Source organism: Cetorhinus maximus, chromosome 22, assembly GCF_964194155.1.
Source record: "Cetorhinus maximus chromosome 22, sCetMax3.hap1.1, whole genome shotgun sequence".
Taxonomy (NCBI): Eukaryota; Metazoa; Chordata; class Chondrichthyes; order Lamniformes; family Cetorhinidae; genus Cetorhinus; species Cetorhinus maximus.
In genome coordinates this window covers 44,745,092-44,762,081 of record NC_135900.1, presented here as the reverse complement: position 1 = coordinate 44,762,081, position 16,990 = coordinate 44,745,092, and the positions used below count along the sequence as shown (strand labels likewise).

The following is a 16,990-nucleotide window of genomic DNA, read 5'->3' as shown; positions in this document are numbered from 1 at the left end:
GGTCATCTAGTAGACCGTTTTGGAATTATCAAGAGTTCCAAAGGGTAGACCGAGAGAGGATGTTTCTACTTACGGGTAATCCAAAACTGTGTTATATATCTAAGATAGAAACTAATAAATTCAATAAGGAACTTAAGTGGTTAGAGTGTGGAACTTAATACCACATAGAATTGCAGCATTTAGGGCGAAGCTAAATAAGAACATGAGGGAGAAGTGAATAGGAGGAGATGTTAATAGGCTTTGATCTAGTAGGTGGTTTTGGGGGGGGGTGCAGAGAGAGAGGCTCATGTGAAACAAACATTGGCATCGACCAGTTGGACCATTGAATGGCCTTTCAATGCTAGAAGTTTTAGACCATCTCTTTCCATATTTGTCAATTTGATGAAGGACACGCAATAATCGTCAATATGTAAAAACAAAAAGGTGCCATTCTGTGGAATACAGTAAGTCTACAATAAAGCTGCATTACCTGCTGATACTTATACATAAGTTACAAACAGCAAAACAAAGTTCTTCACTTTAAAATAAACACATCTCAGAAGGACAGCAGTAACAGTACCAACACATCTTTACCCAAGTTCCAGGAACACGTCACACAGATCTGTCAATTCTCAGGTACCTCCTATAAGCATATGAAATTTATCACAGTAGACCATTCATTATAAAAAAAGCAGTGTGTGTCTGTGTTGGGGCAAGAGGGAGGAAAGTGGAAGGATGCAGGAGGAGGGATACATTCCCTTGCAAGGGATTAAAAATAAATCACTTTTATTTCTTCAAGTTAGAATAATTCAGAGCTACCAGCTGCTCATTCCAGTTTCTATTTCCTACATGTTCTCAAAAGCGGGCTCATCTCAATTGTCATTTAACAATATCACAGCAGTGCCATAGGCAGGCCATAAAAACTGACTGCTGCCAATCCAGTGTGACTTAGAAACTCAGCAATTCCAGCATGTGTGGTCTTTTTTATTTAAATAGCTTGTGTGACTCAGGTGAGTAAGTACGTAAAACTCTTAACTGGTGCATTAATAATACACACGGGATACTGTACTATAACAAAGCTTTAAAAAAATAAATCAAACAAGTAATGCAGCTTCAAAATCCACATCACTCATGCTGTAGCATCCAATTCCTGAGACTTGTGAATGGTTTCCGTTTCCATGGGTTCTCCTTTGCCACCTTCATCTAGGTTCTCCTTATTCTCTTCTTCCTCTGTTATCACGACAGCAGCTTCCTTTTCAGATTTTGTTTTGAGAACCTCTTTCTGCTAAAATACAGTTATAAATTATTTTAAGAAAGAACTTTCACTGTAACTCCTGATACTGACCAGTGACCAGGAACAGTTGCACATGTGCTCGACCCACACTGCAGCTGTTGATGTCAACTGTAACATTTTAACAATTTTTTTTCTTCTAATTTATTGGGTATTCTGGTTGAAAATTAGTTCTCCCCACCTTAACAGCATAACTACATGATCATGTTAGCACTGAAGCTAACTAAGGAGTTAAAAGTTTGCTATATTGGTCCTGAGTTCTGGATTTGATATCAACAGTGAAAGAAAACCAATAGCTTTCATCACCTTCCAAACATTGAACTGGTACATAAAGATGTTTAAATAGCAAATAGTTGATTTGTGAAATGCACAAAGCTTTATAGAGTCGGTGACCAAGTTGGAAAGGCAGTGTGCCTATGCACCCCAGCAAGCTGAATTTGTGATAATGGGACTCTTAATCCCAGGGCCATGGGTTCGAGACAGATCTTTTCTTCAAAAAATTTTATTCAAAATAAATTTTCATTGTCTTTTTACTAATTTATTGGATGATGATAAATTGAAAGCCTGAGATCCCTCTTTCCCAGTACTAGCTCTAAGGTTGATAGGATTCATTCTAATATTCATTTGTTATTGTTATAGCTTTCATACATCATTATTTTAAAATGTAATTCCACCTCACTCTTATTTCTTCTACATTTACTTTTTATTTTATCTTTAAAGAATTAGAGAACCAATTCCCTAATCAAGCCAGGCAGGATATCGCTGACCATCATCACCGACTGCATCTGCATGTGTAGGAAGTGCTTCCTCCTAATGTAGCATCAATAGATGCAGCCAAAAACTTTACGTTAAGAATAGGAAAGCTAATAGGAAGTTTTGATGTTACTTGGTTTTTGAAAGGCTTAGCCCTTGGCCACGTCCTTCATTGCATACCTAGTGACAGACTGCTTCACAGAAAAAAAGGTTCAGCTTTATGGCTATACCTTATTGCTCCACTTTGATCCACTTTTTGCCTTCTTAAATATTCTCCCTCATTTATGACTTACACTGGGGTATAAATCCAAATATATATTCCGTATATTCAATGCTTCAATATCAAAATTATAATTTTTATATAAACCAAACGGGTGTTAAAAGTGTGGGGTGGGTATATTACAGCAGAGTCTAATTTTCACCTCACTGTGCATCAATATACATCCATTTTCTAGAAAAGATCGCCAAGTTGCACTCAGCTGTGGGAACTCAGGTTCATTTCCCCCAACCTCCCTAATTCAGGGACATGGATGCCAAGTGAGTATCAACCAGGGATTAAACATGCTGTCTAATTGATTCAATATTACATTAAAATGTTTATCTAGGGATGAACTGTACAAAACTAAGGAATCTCCAAAATTCAATTCCTACTCTGTGCTGAATTAGCAAGGGCAGCAGTAAGAGCCTAACAACTGTCTTCTGCACAGCTGGCGGCTAGGGGGACAAGAAAACTCAGTTAGAATTCCAGTCCTGTTCACAAGCCCTTGCTAAGAGTTTGCTTGAATGGACTTTCTGAGCTTGTCAAGTTCTCCACTTGTTTGAATAAACTGTTGACCCACCCTCTTGTTATGTGTTGAGTGACACTTGGATCAGTGCCGTATGATGGCAGTGACCATTAAACTATATACAAGCAAGGAGTTCATGGCTTCATGGGGGAGATGGAGAATAAGCTAATCAAGTGTCATTTTGCAGCGTGCGGTATAAAATGGGCTCAGGGAAGAGGAGGGGTGCAATTGTATATGCAACAAATAGAACAAAGTACAAACTCTCAAAGCTTGAATGACCTGATTTGTCAGGTCAGCAATTGCCCTATATATGCCTGAGAAAAAAATCTTCATCTGCATACCACTGGCTACATCCATTATTAACAAATGCCTTGCGCATAGAAGAATGAAATGAGAAGGTATGAAAGGAAGCCAAATAGATTGCTTATTGAGTTAAACGATCTTTTCTCATTCCAGAGTGCCTACAAATTAACATTCCCACCTTATTTCCTCTGTATTTTGTTACCTCCTTCCCTCAGTCTTCCCCCTCATTCCCATTGAGCAACAAGTCATTCCTTCTGAGCACGTGTTGTATACATAATTACTAAAAATGCCATACTATATTCCGTTACAGATGCGCCTCATAAACTAACACAACAATAGTCAAGAAGTAGCTTGACATCTGCAAGTTTATGATTTTAAGACATCTGGTGGCCAAAAACAAGGTCAGTTAGTGAACTCTGAGGAAAAGGTCATGTTTAGCTAGCCTGCTTGAATTTTTTTGAAGACATCATTAAACAGTGGGCAACAATCCACATCATCAATTATTGGCTAAAATGAGAAGTCACATTTGAGCAGGTAATATATGGTTAATGCTCCCAGTTTTCAGATTAAAGTAACGTTTCCGCTCCTCCAGGCAACATTTTGAAACTAGTGTTTCTACTGATAAACATTGTGTGAACTTAAATAATGTATGCAATGTTGGGTTGCTGATATATTCTTGTGAAGATCTTTATTTCTGGTATGAAGAATAAAAGCATATTCAGCAGAATTAAAATCTTAAAATATTCAACTGAGAGAGTAGAAGTTAACCCTCCATCTCAGACTCTGCTCCAAGGCCCGCCTGTTTTAATTACTCTCCAGGCTGTACAATGAGACATATTTTTCTCACTTTCACGTTTGGAAAAATATACAAAACTTAAAAGCAAGGTGCAAATGGCAAAATGCTCAAAACCACCTCCCTAAAATCCAAATATCAGCCACTTCAATTGGTAATCTCAAATATGGTGTTCACGTAAAAATTTGCTGGAAAATAGATGGCCATAAATGGGAAATTTTCAGGCTGGAAAAAAAGTTTTTAAATGGGATCAAGTGATCAAGCTTGGGATCTATATGTCATTTAATATATTTCTATTAATTACTTGGGAGTGGGAAAGCAAAATTTTAAATTTCACAAAATATGGACCAAAATAGAACGCAGAATAAATAAAGAGAAATACAACCAGATCAGAAAGATTTCTCAGCCAGCACGTAACAGATTCAGAACAACGTGGACAAGCACCAAACAACTTATTTTGGAACAAATAATTAAGAGATAGAAAAACATTCAAGAAACAGGAATGCAGATTGCCAATTGAGAAACAAAGTGAATAAATCTATAAAATAATAAGCATTTAATATCTGAAGTAGAAAAGGCAAATCACGATACAGATTGGATTCCCAGAGAGATACTAAAGAAAAATAAAATATTGCTGTGTAAGGCATTAGTCAGATCCTATCTGGAATATTGTGAGCAGTTCTAATCATCTAATCGTATGAAGAATATTACCTTCAAGGTGACCCACAGACAAGCAACAAAAGGTGATTCTTGATATTAGGAATTTATGTTATGAGAAAAAATTGGAGGTTGGGCTTCGTTTTATTTTTTAAAAATTGAAACGATCCTAATAATCTTTTAAGGTTACAAATACAACTCGTGTGATCCAAGCAAATTATTCACTATAATGAAGTGAAACAGGATATAAATTCACAAGTTTTAGAATTAATTGGATCTTCTTTCCATCCAAAAGGTAATATATTTGTGTGATGTTACCAGGTTGCCACTGAAGATACAGTGCAAATTAGTTCAAGAGGCATTTAGATGCATTCTTGGACATGGAAGGGGTTATGAGATCAATTAAGAGGAGGTGGTTTCTTGGCTTAGTTATGTTTTTAAAAGTTCCAATGCTTACAGTATAATTTTCCCCCTTTAAAGAATCAATGTTTGCTAACTCAACACTTACCTTGGCACTGGTATCTGCAAATTTTGGGAACATTTTAGCATAGATCTTTTTCTCCAGATCCAATTGCTCTCTTATTTTCTTCTGACAGATTCCAATCTGGACTTTGGCTGCTTTGTTGGGGTAAAGCTGCACAAGCTTTTGGAAGTTTTCTTTTGCCAGTTCATAATCGTTCATTGCGAGTCTTGCCTCACCCATTCTGAAAAGGGCCTTTTCATTGTTTGCATCTAGCTCTAATGCCTGAAATAAAAGCAGAAGCTTAAGCATTCATTTTAGAAGCATCATCACCTCTGTTTTCCTATCAAGCGATCTCAAATCAGATATGAAACACAGGAACAGGAGCAGGCCATTTAGCCCCTCAAGCCTGCTTCACCATTTACTGAAATCATGCTGATCTGTGACCTAATTCCATATACCCACCTTTGCCCCACCTCTGATTTAAAATTAAGTACTGACCTGGCATCAACAGCCATTTTGCAGAAGAGAGTTTCACTGCTACCAGCCTTTGCATGTAGAAGTGTTTCCTGACTTCACTTCTAAAAGGTGTGGCTCCAAACCTCAGGCCATATTCCAGAGTCCTGGAAACCCCAACCAGCTGAATGAGTTTCTCTCTATCTGCTCTACCAATTCCTCATAATATCTCAAAATCAATCGAATCACCCTTTATCATCTAAATTCCATGGAACACAACCCTAGTTTGTGTGATCTCTCCTTGTAATTTAACACTTGGGAGTCCAGATATTGTTCTGGTAAATCTACATGGCACTCCCACAAAGGCCATATATCCTTTCTAAGGTGTGGTGCTCAGAACTGCTCACAGTACTCAATGCGTGGTCTAATCAGGGCTTTGCATTGCTGAAGCAGGATTTCTAGCCCCCTGTATTCTGGTCCTCTAGGTATCAAGCTCAGCATTCATTTTGCTTTTCTAATTAATTTCTGTACCTGTTCATGCCATTTTAATGATCTATGTACATGGACCCCTAAAATACTTTAAACTTTCAATGCTTGTAGCCTTTCATATTTAGAAAGTACTCTTGACCTTTTTTTTTTAGGGCTAAAGTGGATTACCTGAAATTTGCCTATACTGATATTCATTTGCCACGGTTTTGCCCTCTCACTTAATCAAGCATTAGCTTTTTGAAATGTTATGCTTTCATCTCCACTGCTTATACATAATGCCACCTTAATGTCATTGTAAACTTGGATATGTGACTTTTTAATCCCATCATCTAAGTTTTTAATAAATATGGTGAATAACTCAGACTCCCAGCACAGGTTACTATGGGGCACCGCTAGGCACATACGTTACAAACTCCCACAACTCTGCACCAAAAATGACAATTCAATTTCTCAAAGGGAACTGACATTGTCAAGTTATGGGCAGCTTTATTATGGTTCAAGGACTATCCAACACTATCCTATGTAACAATATGCCTTATTGAACCCCCAAATATTTCTCCTCAGTTCTCATAAGGCAATAACAGATAGGGTGTTCACTGGGATCCTCAAGTACTGTGCCAAGGTGTCATATAGAAGTTAGAGAGTAACTGCAAGAAAGATACAAGCCAGATGTACATCTCACCTCAAAATCAAACAACCAATTTCTAGCAAGTGCCACTGACTAGCAATCAGGATCTGGAACTCCTTTACACACTAGGTCTGAGACATGAAGGCAAATGTGGTCCTTCTATATGTTTAGGTAACATAGCACAAATAATGGATTGTATACAAGGCCTTTCTAATTTGGAAACTTAGTTCCACATCAAAATTGATACAGTAACTGAGTTATTATGAGAACTCATATGCCATTCATCTTTACAATTGATGATTTGTATGTGAAGCTCCTTACCTTTTCACAATTCTCTACAGCTTGCAAATTCTCATCCATTTTGATGTAGCACATGGCAAGGTTGAGATGGGCTGCTAGCCTCAATGCATTGGATTGCTTTAGGTTTTCTTCAGTTAGTCCGCTCTCATGTTCCAGCCAAGAAACAATTTTCTTGTAGTGGATGGTGGCCTGCTTATACTTGCCCACCTGGCAACAATAACTAAGTTACATGAATCATGCAGTTACAAGAAGAACGAATAAAATAATTCTCAGTGACTAAGAACTGTAGGATGCAACTCCCCACGCTGCTTCAATCATCACTGCTTTGCCAATACTTACAGATAACTACCGACTTTCTATGATCACTCACAGGAAATCAGTACAAGCTAAATATTTTGATACACATTATAAATTATTAAAGTCCAGATGCAATTCTTAACAGATAACCATTATTAAATCACTTATCAAGTATCAAGATGTTATATTGCACATGGAAATGGATAAAGTTTGTGGCGAATGTTACTATATTTAAGTGAAATATGAATCCCCGAACTGACTTTCACAGTGAAGGTTTCCCTGGAGATTCCTTCCTCTAGCCAAATTTAGGTGAATCTTCCAGCCTGATTGAAATTGTCACGAAATTGGTTGGGCAAGCTCCCACCCACATTCTGCGTGGTGAATACTAGAGACTGTGTCTCTCTCTCTCTCTGTTTTTTCTGTACACACGTCCATATTTATAAATTCTGAAATCCTAGTTTCAAGTTTTATTTGGCAATCTGCCTACACTTACTGGAATGAATGTTCCCATGTTCACATCTGTAGACAATGGCACGAGCAACTGTGAAGTCTTGCAGGGTGGTGTTACGAATATCAGGTTTTATAATCGGTTATACTTTAAACTGTCAATTTAATTCCAAGGTAGAATAGAGTTTTTTTTGGGGGGGGTGGGGAAAGAGTGTAGAGGGCAGCTAATTGGTATTTCTAGCTGGATATAAGATCCATGTGATTCATATTGCCATGGAGATGGGCCTTGAGAGGAGATGGGGAAGATTTCATAGCAATACATTGAAGTATCAGCCTACAGGGTTTTCTGAGTGACAAGAGTGTGAGAGAGAGAAAAAGATAGACAGAGAGAGAGAGAGAGAGAGAGTCTTTAGTATTCACCATGTAGAATGTGGGTGGGAGCTTGCGCTTGGATTGAAGAGACCAATTTCGTGACGATTTAAATTAGGCTGGAAGATTCGCCAAAATTTGGCTAGAGGAAGGAATCTCCAGGGTAACCTTCACTGTGAAAGTCAGTTCGGAGATTCGAAGTTACCCAAAAAAGGTAAAGGGAATCAAGCCATGGGGAGCTGATTAGCTTTGGGCTGGCTCCTGGAGAATGAAGTATCTACTTAGGGACAGAGAAAAGTATAACCATGGAGGGAAGATTTTCAATTGTTTTAAAAGTTAAATGAGGAAACGTTTCTGTATTTTTAAGTATAAGCTGCTTACTGAAATAATATTTAGTCAATGTTGCTTTTAGCTTGTTACAGTAGAAGTCTTAAATCCTGAAATCTTGTGTGATCCTTCCAGCCAGTCACTAGAAATTCAAACATCTTTCTTAAAGTTAATGGTCTCTACGTGTGGATCACAACAAGGTCCTACATAATCATGTAAACATTGTCCTGTTCATAACTACTGTTATATCATCGGTAGAGACCAGTAATGTGTTTAGTCTTTTTTAAGAATCCGAAAACCCAGGTATTTACTAAAAGAACAAAGCCACTAGGTTTGCAGTTTAAAGCAAAATAATTTTTCTATACCAAAATCAAATAACCTAAATACCAATAACTACACTATCTTAAATAGTAATTTATCTTAATGATATTAAAAGTTCAATAAACAGTTACTTATAATTTAAAATGCACTTTTTAAATCAAATTTCTACACCCATTTGACTTACACCCCCAATAACTCAAGTCAGATAATTATCAGGCAGTTTAGCCACTTGGTCTAAGGGCTGTTTCAAAGACTTATAAAAGGGTTAAGATTTCTTCAACCTTCCACTTCTGGGAAGTCTGTCCATTCAAATCTCCTCCAATTGCTCCATGGTTGGAGACTCCCTGTTCAACACGGGCAAGGTTAGCATCTTAAGTGCATCCACCTTGAGTCAGAACTCTCCGGGTTCTATTATTCTAACTCTGGAGTCTTGCATCTGAAACCCTCTCTCGTCCTTGTCAGCTTGGCTACCCCAGAAATTAAACTCACGGTTAGGAGTTTCAGTTGATGAGAGTTTTAAACTCATTCAGCCAAAACGCAAGACTTCACTGAATCCTGCTTGAAAAGAGATGTTTCCTGCAGCAAGCTTGTTCTATACTCAAACCAAAACACAAAACTGCCTGAACACAGAACCACACCCACAATCTACTCATCCTTATAATTAACTTCTGGTTATCCGTGCTATTCTATTGTTTATCGCCCAGGCAACGTGGCCACATGATGGCCTGCTCTGGACGTTTCTAGCACCATAGATGCCAGTCTTCAGCCAATTCAATTCACTCCACGTGATATCAAGAAATGGCTGAAGGCACTGGATAGTGCAAAGGCTGGGGCCCTGACAATATTCCAGCAATAGTACTTAAGACTTGTGCTCCAGAACTTGCCGCGCCCCTAGCCAAACTGTTCCAGTACAGCTACTACACTGGCATCTACCTGGCTATGTGGAAAATTTCCCAGGTATGTCCTGTACACAAAATGCAAAACAAATCCAACCCTGCCAATTACCACCCCATCAGTCTACTCTCGGTCATCAGTAAAGTAATGGAAGGGTTCATCAATAGTGCCATCAAGCTTCACTTGCTTAAAATTACCTGCTCACTGATGCTTAGTTTGGATCTGCTAGGATGACTTAGCTCCTGACCTCATTACAGCCTTGGTTCAAACATGGACAAAAGAGCTGAACTCCAGAGGTGAGTTGAGAGTGACTGTCCTTGACAACAAAGCCGCATTTGATTGAGGATGGCATCAAGGAGCACTAGCAAAACTGGAGTCAATGGAAATCAGGGGGAAAACTCTCCACTGGTTGGAGTCATACCTAGAACAAAGGAAGATGGTTGTGGTTGTTGGAGGTCAGTCATCTCAACTCCAGGACATCACTGCAGGAGTTCCTTAGGGTAGTGTCCTCAGCCCAACCATCTTCAGCTGCTTTGTCAATGACTTTCCTTCCATCATAATGTCAGAAGTGGGGATGTTCAGAACCATTCGGCACTCCTCAGATACTGAAGAAGTCCATGTCCAAATGCAGCAAGGCCTGGACAATATCCAGGCTTGGGCTGACAAGTGGCAAGTAACATTCGTGCCAAACAAGTGTCAGGCAATGACCATCTCCAACAAGAGAGAATCTAACCATCGCCCCTTGATGTTCAATGGCATTACCATCACAGAATTCCCCATTATCAACATCCTGGGGGTTACCACTGACCAGAAACTGAACTGGACTAGTCATATAAATAGTGTGGCTACAAGAGCAGGTCAGAGGCTAGGAATCCTGAGACAAGTAACTCACCTCCTGACTCCCCGAAGTCTGTCCGCCATCTACAAGGCACAAGTCAGGAGTGTGATGGAATACTCCCTACTTGCCTAAATGAGTGCAGGTCCCACAACACTTAAGAAGTTTGACACCGTCCATGACAAAACAGCCTGCTTGATTGGCACCACATCCACAAACATTCACTCCTTCCACCACCGACACACAGTAGCAGCAGTGTGTACCGTCTACAAGATGCACTGCAGGAATTCACCAAGGCTCCTTAGACAGCATTTTCCAAACCCACAACCACTACCACCTGGAAGGACAAGGGCAGCAGATAGATAGGAACACCACCATCTGGAAGTTCCCTTTCAAGTCACTCACCACCCTGACTTGGAAATATATCACTGTTCCTTCACTGTTGCTGGGTCAAAATCCTGGAACTCTCTCCCTCACAGCACTGTGGGTGTACCTACACCACATGGAATGCAGCGGTTCAAGGCGGCAGCTCACCACCACCTTCTCAAAGGTAACTAGGGATGGGCAATAAATGCTGACCCAGCCAGCGAAGCCTACATCTTGTGAATGAATGAAAAACAATTTACTAGAAGCTAGATACTTTACCAGAAATCCCCTTTCACAGAAGCCTGGTTCTTAAAGGGACCATAACTCCAATATAAAATGTAGGTTTTTCCCTCCAAAAGCATACAGACCACCACACAATATATTTACACAACTCTCATCATTGGTGATGCTTTGAAGATTTTTTCTACCATCTCTCAGGTACTCACCCTCTGCCAGAAATACCTTAACAGCTCCTGCTTCACAAAGCAAGTCTGAAATATTACTGTTACCATAAAATTATTTAGTTGCTGTTATTCTGACTTAAAAATATTGGCATGAAAATTCTTGGGTCTATGATGCTGCGCAGCCTAAGTGCAGCACAGCAGGACCATATTTCTTGTTGTGTTTTAACAGACTTTCTTGAGTTTTTTGATGAGGTAACAGAGAAAGTTGATGTGGGTAATGGCGTTGATGTAGTGTACATGGACTTCCAGGAGCATTTGATAAAGTGCCACACAACACGGATACAAAATTGGCTGGGTGACAGCCAATAATATATTTTGCCCATAATATATTATAAATTTCCTTGGGATTTTCCTTTATCTTGCCCGCCAGCATTTTTTCATGCCCCCTCTTAGCTCTCCTAATTATTATTATTCGCCCTCCCATATACTTCTATGCTCCTCTAGGGCTTCCGTTGTTTTTAGTCTTCTGTATCTGCCATAAGCCTTTTTTCCTTATCCAATCCTCTATATCCCTTGATACCCAGGGTTCCCTGGACTTGTTGGTCCTACCCTTCACCTTTACGGGAACATGACCCTGAACTCTATTTCCTTTTTGAATGACTCCCACTAATCTGATGTAGACTTTCCTACAAGTAGCTACTCACAGTCCACTTGTGGCCAGATCCTCTCTTATCATATTGAAATCGTCCTTCCCCCAATTCAGGGCCTTTATTTCCGGTCTATCTTTGTCTTTTTCCATAACTACCGTAAATCTTACAGGGTTATGGTCACTATTTTTTTTCATTCATGGGATGTGGGCTTCGCTGACTGGGCCAGCATTTATTGCCCATCCCTAGTTGCCCTTGAGAAGGTGATGGTGAGCTGCCTTCTATCCCTGAAATGCTCCCCCACTGACACTTCTACCACTTACCAGGCTTCATTCCCTAAGATTAGGTTCAGTACTGCCCCTTCTCTTGTAGGACTTTCTATGTACTGGCTCAAAAAGCTCTCCTGGATGCACTTTTAAGAATTCTGCCCCCTCTAAGCCTTTCACACTAAGACTATCCCAGTTAATATTGGGGAAGTTGAAATCCCCTGCTATTATTTTTACACTCCTGAGATTTGCCTACATATCTGCTACTCTTATCTCCCCGACTGTTTGGAGGCCTGTAGTACACTCCCAGTAAAGTGATTGCCCTCTTTTTGTTTTTAAGTTCTACCCATATGGCCTCATTTGAGGAACCTTCTAAGATACAATCCCTCCTTACTGCAGTAATTGACTCCTTGATCAATAGTGCAATGCCACCTCCTTTTTCTTTTTTACACCATCCCCCTGAAGATTCTATACCCTGGAATATTAAGCTGCCAGTCCTGCCCTTCCCTCAAGGGAAGTTCTGTAAAATTATCCCAGAGACAGCACTCCAGGTTTTCCTGCACAGATCTTAATCATGGTGGCATAGATAGGCAGGGGGCAGAGGCTGTATTTTCCGACTGCAAAAGATATTGGCTGAAATATTGCTCCAAATTATGAGTGAGTGACTGTATCCACAGTGGAACCAGCCAAGGCCTGCAGGTCACAAGTACTCTGTTGACAACTCACACAGATCAACAGCTATGGGAGGTTGCAGTGTGCAAACCTGCACACCATCAACCAGAGAAAAGAAAATCTATTGAACATTAAGTAATGCTTCCATCTCCTTCTCTTTGTTAACCACAGTACATTGGCCTTTTATGTTGAACAAGACACAGGAAAAACTTGTTTAGCTGTGATCGTATTACCTTGAAATACAATGTTCCCTTCTCTTTGACAATGGCAGACTGTTCCAGTTTTTCATCTATGTTCATCTCCCAAGACTCTTTTGCCTGATAAAATGTTTAAAAAAAAAAATATACATAGTTTAGAAATTACTACAGGGCAACCAGTCATAGGTCTACTCCAATAGGAATGAACTATGGAAAGAAAAAAAATATATACCCCCGAGTTTCTATTTCTGGTAATTATTCAGCAACCTGTGCCGCAAAGTGCACAGAAATCAACATTAGGCAAGAAGAGGATTGGCTGTGACATCCTCCTGACAAATAGTTTACCACAAATGATTGAACCTTGACCACCAACCAACCCATCCAGCTTTCTCACATTAGAAGTTGAAACCTTTCAAAAATTGTTGGCCCCAACTTTCCTATAATATACATTAGAGCATCTAATGATAATCATTTGCTTGGCCTCTTCTCCTCAGAAGAACCATGTTGTATACAGTCTGGAATGAAATTAATCTAGTCAACACTTATGTCAGTTACAGTGATAGAATTGTGTTTCAAAGCTGAAGATGCTTTGGGGCTGTAGCAGACTATCTGCACAACACAAGCATTAATCTGACTGTTCCTTACCTTTTCAAAGTTTTTCAACACAATTTCATACACTAGGTTTGCACTTGGTGGGATGTTCAATTTTGAGTTTCCAGATTCACCGAATCCATACCTATATGAACAACACTAGGTCAATGAAATATTCAAAGTAATCACCAAATGCCTATAATTTGTTGTTCTATTTATAAATAATCCTTACTCTTTATGCCTCACCCGATCACTCATTCCGGGATTTTTTTTTGACGTAAATCATTGATGACTTATTACAACTTACAACCCTCAGGCTCCTACATTCTTCTATACATTAGGGCTAATAATTCCAGTTTCAAACTAAACACCATCAAGGCATGCAACTTCCATTCTTTATGCAGTGCAATGGCTTTATTACTTGATCTTCTTGATTCCATTTGATGAACAGCGTACATTTGCTTCTTTCAATTCTTTAAAGTCAGAGTTTCGTGCAGATCCAACAAGTGCCACTTTTATCAGCTATGGAGTTTCTGGGCAAGATGACACCTCATTAACAGCACCTTTAGGACATACTGAACGTTGACTTCCCATTTTGCTACCTACGTAATGCAGTGTGCACGTATCAGATTTGCTGAACTTTTGTTTATCCCGCAGTTTCAGCTTTATTTTCTCCACTGTTGGGAATTGCAAAAAATTCGCTTCTCAGCCGCCCTGCTGCTTTTATAAAAGTAGCTTTGCCATCACCACCCATTAAGTGACAATGTTAACATTAAAAACATTACGTGAATGCGTGCACCCTGGGCCCTTTTGAATCAAGTTCAATTATCAAACATGACTCCCAAGGTTTTGACCATTGTGAATGCTACATTTTGTTTTGTGAACCAGATGTTCAGTTTGGGTTCTGCCAGGGCACCTCAGCTCCTGACTTCATTACAGCATTTGTCCAAATGGACAAAAGAGCTGAACTCAAGAAGGGAGGGGAGAGCGACTGTCCTCGAGATCTGCATTTGATCGAGTATGGCACCAACGAACCCTAGAAAAAAACAGAAGTCAATGGGAATCAAGGGGAAAACTCTCCACTGGTTGGAGTCATACCTTGCACAAAGGAAGGTGATCATGATTCTTTGAGGTCATCATCTCAGTCCCAGGATATCACTTCAGAGTAGTCTCCTCAACCCAACCATCTACAGCTGCTTCATCAATAACATTCTCTCAAATATAAGGACAGAAGTGAGGATTGTTTTCTGATCATTGTGCAATGTTCAGTACCATTCTTGACTCCTCAGGTACAGAAACAGTCTGTGCCCATATATAGCAAGAATTGGACATTCAGGCTTGGGCTGATAAATAGCAAGTAACATGCACAGGCAATGACCATCTCCAATAAGAGATAATCTAACCATCGCCCCTTAACATTCAATACCATCGCTGAATCCCCACTATCAATATTCTGGGGCTTACTATTGACTAGAAGCTGCATTGGGCCAGCCATATAAATACTATTGCCACAAGAAGTCAGAGGCTGGGAATTTTATGGTGAATAACTCACCTCCTGACTCCCTGAAGCATGCCACCATCTACAAGGCACAAGAAAGGAGTGTGATGGAATATGCTCCACTTGCTTGGATGAATGAAGCTCCAACAACACAAGCAGTCTGCTTGATTGGTATCTTGTCTAGCATCTTAAAACATTCAATCTCGCTACCCCTGACGCAGAGTGGCAGCAGCATCACCTGCCAAATCTGCTATCTTTTCCAGCTAGAAGGACAAGGGCAACAGGTGCTTGGGTGAGGTGATGGCATAGTGGTATTGTCGCTGGACCAGTAAACCAGAGATCCAGGGTAGTGCTCTGGGAACCCGGGTTCGAATTTGTAAAAACCCATCTGGTTCACTAATGTCCTTTAGGGAAGGAAATCTGCTGTCCTTACCTGGTCTGGCCTACATGTGACTCCAGACCCTCAGCAATGTGGTTGACTCTTAAATGCCCTCTGAACTAGGGCAACTAGGAATGGGTAATAAATACTGGCCTGACCAGCGATGCTCACATTAATGAATAAAAAAAAACACCACCACCTCTAAGTTCCCTTCCCTACACTCCCTCCTGTCTTGGACCTATATTACTGTTCCTTCACAGTCGCTGGGTCAAAATCCAGACCTACACCACATGGACTGCAGCGGTTCAAGAAGGTTGCTCACCACCACCTTCTCTAAGGCAATGAGGAAGGGCAGCAAGTGCTGGCCTAGCCAATGACGTACACATGCTGTGAAAGAATAAAAACTTTCCATTCCTCCTCAAAATGTCCTAACTTTGAATGAATTCCTGTTTAACTGCTAGCCTCCATCTTCTTTGTCCATAATGTCGCTATTATTATTTTAAAATTTGTTCATGTGATGTGGCCACCACTGGCCAATCTTAATTACTTAAGAAGGGGACTGGTGAGCTGCATTCTTGAACCGCTGTGGTCCGTGGTGTATGTATACCCACAGTGCTATTAGGAAGAGAGCTCCAGGATTTTGAACAAGCGATATATTTCCAGGTTAGGATGATGTATGACTTGAAGAGGAACTTGCAGGTGATGTTTTCCTTATGTGTCTGCTGCCCTTGTTCTTCTAGATAGTAAAGGTCACCAGTTTAGATGGTGACGTCGAAGATGTATGGCAAGTTGATGCAGTGCACCATGTAGAATGGTACTGTGTGTTGGTGGTCCAGGGAGTGAATGTTTCAGGTGGCGGATGGAGCGCGAATCCAGCAGGCTGCTTTGTCTCGGATGGTGTGATGCATTCAAGCTGTATTCATCCAAACAAGTGGAGAATATTTAATCATGTTCCCGAATTGGCTTTGTAAATAATGGCAAGGCTTTGGGGCATCAGGAAGCAAGTTACTTGCTGCAGAATAGCCAGCCTCTGCCCTGCTCTTGCCACCACAGTATTTATATGGTTGGTCCAGTTAAGTTTCTGGTCAATGGTAACCTCTAGGATGTTGATGGTGGGGGAATTCAGCAATGGTAAATGCCTTTGGATGTCATGGGGAGATGGTGAGAGTCTCTTGTTGGAGATGGTCATTGCTTGGCACTTGTGTGACATGGATGTTACTTGCCACTTAACAGCCCAAGCCTGAATATTGTCCAGGTCTGGCTGCATATGTACAGACTGTTTCAGTATCTGAAGGGTTGCGGTACTGAACACTTCAATCCTCAGCGACAATCTCCACTTCTGATCATTTAATAGAGGGAAGGTCATTGATGCAGCTGTAGATGGTCAGCCCTGAGGAACACCTGTAGCAATGTCCTGAGGTTGAGATTATTTTCCTCCGACAATCACAACTACCTTTCCTTTCTACTAGGTAAGACTCCAGTCACTGAAGTTTTTTCCTGATGCCCACTGACTTCACTTTTACTAGGTTTCCTTGATGCCATACTCAGTCAAATGGTGCCTTTTATGTCAAGGCTAGTCATTTGTG

At 40.3% G+C, this 16,990-nt stretch overlaps 1 protein-coding gene across 2 annotated transcripts in view; it reads right to left on the bottom strand.

The window, feature by feature from the left end:
* Window positions 1-944: 944 nt before the first annotated feature.
* Window positions 945-16,990, bottom strand: part of fkbp4 (FKBP prolyl isomerase 4) — a 37,807-nt gene continuing 21,761 nt past the window's right edge. The window contains exons 6-10 of one of the 2 annotated variants that reach the window (XM_078568206.1): window positions 13,582-13,672; window positions 12,973-13,056; window positions 6,916-7,101; window positions 5,070-5,306; window positions 945-1,264 (exon numbers count right to left, since the gene is read on the bottom strand). In XM_078568206.1, coding sequence (XP_078424332.1) covers window positions 1,109-1,264; window positions 5,070-5,306; window positions 6,916-7,101; window positions 12,973-13,056; window positions 13,582-13,672 — 754 coding nt within the window. In that variant the 3' untranslated portion in view covers window positions 945-1,108. The remainder of the gene's footprint in view (window positions 1,265-5,069; window positions 5,307-6,915; window positions 7,102-12,972; window positions 13,057-13,581; window positions 13,673-16,990) is intronic. The other variant, XM_078568207.1, reaches the window with a different exon arrangement.